Source organism: Mesitornis unicolor, unplaced genomic scaffold (assembly GCF_000695765.1).
Source record: "Mesitornis unicolor isolate BGI_N332 unplaced genomic scaffold, ASM69576v1 scaffold13618, whole genome shotgun sequence".
In the NCBI taxonomy this organism is placed as follows: domain Eukaryota; kingdom Metazoa; phylum Chordata; class Aves; order Mesitornithiformes; family Mesitornithidae; genus Mesitornis; species Mesitornis unicolor.
This window is the reverse complement of record NW_010202620.1, coordinates 16,533-21,961: the sequence shown is the minus strand read 5'-3', so window position 1 is coordinate 21,961 and position 5,429 is coordinate 16,533. Positions and strand designations below refer to the sequence as shown.

The following is a 5,429-nucleotide window of genomic DNA, read 5'->3' as shown; positions in this document are numbered from 1 at the left end:
TGGGAACACCCTGCAGCAGAGCTGGCAGCACCGCATCCTGTTCTGGGGATGGGCAGGTTGCAGCCAGGTTTGGCGGCAGAGCTAGTTTTGCTGGTGGGAATCTCCAGGCCAAGATTAATAGAGCCCATAGGAGTCTCCTGGTACCAGAAATCAAAAGCTCTCATCCTCAGCCAAAGCCGAGAAGGAGTTGGAGCCTGCACCCGGGTCCCCGCCACTTCCCTGAACATCTCCTGGGCCAGGCCAATGGGGATGGCCCCAAGCCAAGCGCTGGCTGTGGGCAGTGAGAGAAACACCACTTCCCACAGAGTCCTCCTCTCCCTCCTGCACCTGCTGTCCCCTCACTTCCCGTGGCTTTGTCCCCCCTGGGTATATCCGAGCCTCCTCATCTGGGGGGCTCACGCTGACCGACGCAGCCGGGATGGCCAAGCTGGTGCCAGAGGCACGCGTGGCTTCAAAGCACCTGTGTGTCCCTAGGCAGTGGCACTGTGGGGTCATCCCAAGCCGGGTGGGAGGTGAACCTCCCTGGGAAAGAAACACCTGGGACCGAGACCCCTGTGCAGCTCCCTGAGACACAGCAGAGTTCTCCTTCTTGGGGACACCCCGAGGAGGGTCCTGCCTCAAGGGTCTCTGCCATCCGCCTTCCCTCGCTGTCCCCTACCACCACTGTGCTGGTCACAGCCCTACCTCGGTGGGCACCTCGCTGGGATTGCCCAGCTGGCCACCCCTTGTGCCTCTGGGCCACCCTGGAGGTGGGAGCTGTGTCCGAAAGCAGTTCCCTCACGCGAAAGAGCTAGTTCCTTCCCGGCATGCTCTCCTAAAACCTCACCAACCTTCCTACTAAACTGAACAGGGGGGAGCGGTCGTAAAATGGATCCCGGCCATCACACAGCGGGCACTCCGGAAAGATGTCTTCCTCCAGGTCCTCCGCCTCCTCCTCCTCCTCCTCCTCCTCCTGCCCCTGGTGCTGCTCGTCAGCAGGCTCGGTGATGTCGGAGTCGGGGTTCGAGAAGGTAGGGGAGGGGGTGAGATCAGCCATGCGCTCGCTCATGCATGTGTTGAAAAGAGGAGAGCTGTTGCAGCCAGAGATATCTGAACTAAGGTTAGTACAACAAGATAGAAGACAGGTTAACACCAGCTGTTCCAAACAGAGAGAGCAAGATAGGAATTTTGGGGGGGGGTTTGTTGCTTCTTTTTCTCAGTTGGGTTTTGGGGTGGGGATTTTTGTCTGCTTAAACCAAGGGACATCGGGAAATAAAGACCTGCCCGTCCAGTGCATCTCTAAAGGAAGCCACCAACAGCCGTCAGCTATAAACGGCGGAGAAAAGAGCGACCCAAGGAACTGGTGCAAACAGTGGGGATTGCCCTCGCTGGCTTTGTGGGCACCATGGGGACGGAGCGGGTGGCACAAGGCTCGCCACCACCCCCGCTGCCGAGGGGAATCTCTGCCCGTGCCATGGCTGGGCCGTGCGGCTGAGCCCCTTGCTCCCCCTGCCCGCCAGGGTGCCCCGTCCTCACTGCTGGCACTTAACCCTTCCAACCGGCATGCGGGAAGCACATGGAGACGCGTGGCACGTACCGTACAGACGGATGCTTGGACACCGACACGTGCACGTGAACACGTGCCCACCGGGCCGAAGATCACGACGGCATGGGCTCTTGGCCTGCTGGACAGCCATGGACCTCCCACCTCCCACCCAGAAAGCCAAGAGCCCGGGCCTCACCGTGCTGTGTTACGGCTGGCAGTGGGAGCATTGCCAGAGGCTCACGGGTCCCCCAGGGTCCCAGCAGCCAATGCAGAGGAGAACCATCACAGGCAAGACGGGCTCTGACCGGCACCGGGAGCGACAACGCATCATCCGGTGGTGCAGCCCCGGGGAGACAAATGCCCTGGGCTGCCTGCGGGTCCCAGCCGCGCTTGGAAGGAGGCAAAGCGCTCACCTGCCGACCAGCCTGAACCAGGGGAAGCGGTCGTAGAAAGGATCCCCGCCTGTCACCACGTTGTCACAGTCCTCAATGACACTGGAAGGCACTTCTGCGGCGCGGTCGTACATTTCTCGCATAAGGTCCAGGCGCTGCCTGCAGGCAGAGGGATGCAGCGGTGAGAAACTGGGCTGGGGTCAGCTGAGCCCTCCCTGGCATAGGCATCGTTCACCCACCTCAGCTTCTCCAGGGTCCAGTAATGCGTCGCCCCATTCTTCTGGTCCTGCACCTCTACGGCCACGATGGTGCGGGGGAACGGCCGCTTCTCCCGGTCCTTGGCAGCGTCGGGAGGCAGCAGGTCAGGAGGGAGAGGCGAGTACAGCGTGTCTGTGAGGAGTACAAACTGGAACTGGACCTGAAGAGGAGCAGAAGGGGATGGTGAGCCACTCAGGGGGACATCAGGCTCCATGCAGTGCCTTAGGTGACCCTCTCCTCAGCACCTCCCTGCCTGCCTGCCTCGCTGCAGCAAGCCAGAATGGAGCCCCGAGCACCCACCTTCTTCTTCAGCTCCACACTAATGGCGTTGGCTTCCTTGAGGAAGATGGCGTTGCCCCAGAGCAGGTCGCGGAGGGAGGTGAACTGGTACCACTTCCACTTCCTAAAGGCCCAGAGGGCCAGCTCAAACTCCCGCTCCGTCCACTGCACTGTGGGGACATGGAGGGACAGTCACCCCACCGCCAGGAGGGAGAACATGGGCCCAGAGGTGTCCAGGGACCCACAGTCCCCTCTTCTTGCTCCCACAGAAAACATCAAAGCCCTGTGGTGGCCCCCAGTTCTCACCTTCATCCTCAGGTTCTTCCTCTTCCTCGTTTGCCTCAGGGTAATACCTGGAGTCCATCTGCTTCTGCAAAGCCTCCAGTTTGCTCTCATAGTCCTGGGGGAAGCAAGGAGAGGGACGATGCAACCCACAAGGTGTGATCTTCCTCCATGCTGTCACACAGTGCTTCACCCCCCAACCCCAACAGGAACCCAGCCTCCTCCCTCCTCTGGATCTGCATTTATGGGGACAAACCCAACACATTCGCCCTTGTTTTTAGGGCACAAGGAGCCACCCCACACAACTATCTGTGAGATCTCAGTCATGCCCAGGCAGCCTGAGAAAGAGCCAGGCCCTGGCCACCTACCAGCCTCTGCTGCTCCAGGAGGTAATTCGCCTCCTCCCGCTCCCGCCGGTACTGGTCCTCCAGTTCCTGGAGCCTGGGAGGAACAAGGAAGGAGGGGATGACCAACCTGGGGCTGGACACCCATCTCCCCACCGCCCCAGCCCCCGTGTCCTCACCGCTGCTCCATCTCCTGTTTCATGTCAATGCCCTGCTTCTCCAGCAGCTCCCTTTGGGCGAAAGCCCAGTCCACGGGCTCAGCAGGGGTCTCGGCGCATGGGGTCCGCTCCCGCTCCTGCCGAGCCTGCTCGGGGTGGTTGAAGCGGAAGACGTGGCTCTTCCCCATGATGATCCGGTTTCCTATGGGGATGCAGATGGGCAAAGGGGGAAAAGGGTGGTGGTTTGATGTGGGACAATTTGCCAGGCCCCTGCAGAATGGCAGGAGGTGGGTTAGATCAGCGCTGGCACATCACGGCTCTGGGGACCCACCTGAGCGCAGGATGCTGGGCTCTGTCACCTTTTTGCCATTCACGTAGGTGTCAGCCCCTTCGCAGGGCTCCAGGGTCACGATGACTGCAGGCATGGTGGGAAGGGGACAGGAGAGCAAAGGTAAGGTGGGAGCTGAGGGATAAATCCTGCATCTTCCACTCCACCACTCCTGCAGCCTCGGGGAGTGGGTGACACCAGGGTACCCACCAGGAGCACCCACACCCTGGGCAACCAACGGGGCTTGGCCAAGCTCGCGTTAATCAGAGCAGTCCCAAGGACTAAAAGCAGCTGGAAACTCCAGCACACCCCTCCAGCCTTCCCTGGCTCACCTTTCCTCCATCCCCAAGTTCCTGCCAGTTCTGGGATGGGTTCTGCTCTGTGTCTTGGGCGGGGGAACCATCTGTGGCCTGCTCTTCCCTCACAGCCTGCTCTACACTCATGGACTGTTCTTCCCTCACAGCCTGGTCTACTCTCCTGCCCTGCTCTTCCCTCATGGCCTGATCTCCCTGGCTTGCCCCACTGCAGCAGCTTCCAGGTGCCTTTGAGGAGCTTCTAACCCAGCTGAGGTGAGGGCCACAGCTCGCTCCAGAGGCATGGAGAGGCCACATCCATGCGGGAGAGCCCCAGTAGTCTAAGGAGAGCAGGACCCACGGCTGGGGGCACACAGAGGGACAGGGGGAGCTCGGGGAGATGGAGCCCCTCCAGACAAGGCGTACCTTCACCACCGGTTTTGGTGTCGCTGCGGAAAAGGCAGTGCTCCTCTTTAATGAAGTGCCCACTGAGAACGATGTCCTGCCTCTTCTCTGCATCTTCCCGGCCGACCCTGCCAAGGAAAACCCAGTGTGAGCCAGCTCGGCTCTTCCTCAAAGCAGCTCCACCCTGGACCTCCCCACAAAACCATCCTTGGCACACAGCAGGACCAACATCCCTAACGAAATATCCAGGCAAGTACATTTTATCCCTGGGGCCGTGGCACTTTGGGGATGCCCCAGGAATGGTGCCCAGCCTGGGAACAACTCTCAGATATGGGCTGGGCTCCCACCATGCCACAGCGCCTGGCCTCACCTCGTTATCCCATCCTTGATGTAGTAGAGAAGACACTCGGACATGAGCGGGTCCTCATTCAGGTTGACCAAGTGGGGTGTCTGGGAGAAGAACATGGAGTCACCCTGGTGCCACCCCATCCACCCAGGGATGCTCCTGAGGTAGGTGGGAACTCAGCAGCACCTCAGGCTGGACCCTGCCCTCCACAGCTCCAGGACAACAGGGGCTTTTCAAGGGGGCTGCAGAGAACCAAGCAGTCAGGATAAGGATGACTGGTCTCCATGCCCATCCTCACTCTCCTCCTCAAAGGGCTGAGCCCTGGGCAATGTTCCCCAGCTGTCTTGGAAAATTCATGTTGCAAACAGGCAAACATGGAGCTGAATACTTCCCTGACACAGCTTAAGTGTCTCCTGAAGCGGGACCCTGCCCGCCTGCGCTGCGTGGCCATGGGCCCTTGCGCTGCTGTAGCCCCCAGCTCCACTGTGGACAGCATGGCTGAAGCAGAGGCACATCCCATGCAATGGCTGCTTTAGGATGAGAGGAACTAAAAGTGCCCGTTTTCTTCCACTAAGAGCACAAGGACAGATGAAAAACCAAAAGAGCAAGTCCCAGAGCAGAGGCTCAACCAAAAGTAGTGGAGACCTGAAGCCATATAGAATCATAGAATCACAGAATGGTTTTGGGTGGAAAAGACCTTTAAGATCATAGAGTTCAACCATCGACATAGCTCTAAGTCTGCCAATAGACCATGTCCCCGAGCATGACATCTCGTCTTTTAAACACCTCCAGGGATGGTGACTCCACCACCTCCCTGGG

General features: G+C 59.6%; 1 protein-coding gene across 1 annotated transcript in view; it reads right to left on the bottom strand.

The window, feature by feature from the left end:
* Nucleotides 1-830: 830 nt before the first annotated feature.
* KIF1A (kinesin family member 1A) overlaps nucleotides 831-5,429 on the bottom strand; it is a gene marked incomplete at both ends in the record, with an annotated part of 16,691 nt that continues 12,092 nt past the window's right edge. The window contains 10 exons of the mRNA XM_010190456.1: nucleotides 831-1,094; nucleotides 1,939-2,076; nucleotides 2,157-2,335; nucleotides 2,476-2,624; nucleotides 2,761-2,854; nucleotides 3,105-3,177; nucleotides 3,260-3,440; nucleotides 3,570-3,653; nucleotides 4,286-4,392; nucleotides 4,635-4,714. Coding sequence (XP_010188758.1) covers nucleotides 831-1,094; nucleotides 1,939-2,076; nucleotides 2,157-2,335; nucleotides 2,476-2,624; nucleotides 2,761-2,854; nucleotides 3,105-3,177; nucleotides 3,260-3,440; nucleotides 3,570-3,653; nucleotides 4,286-4,392; nucleotides 4,635-4,714 — 1,349 coding nt within the window. The remainder of the gene's footprint in view (nucleotides 1,095-1,938; nucleotides 2,077-2,156; nucleotides 2,336-2,475; nucleotides 2,625-2,760; nucleotides 2,855-3,104; nucleotides 3,178-3,259; nucleotides 3,441-3,569; nucleotides 3,654-4,285; nucleotides 4,393-4,634; nucleotides 4,715-5,429) is intronic.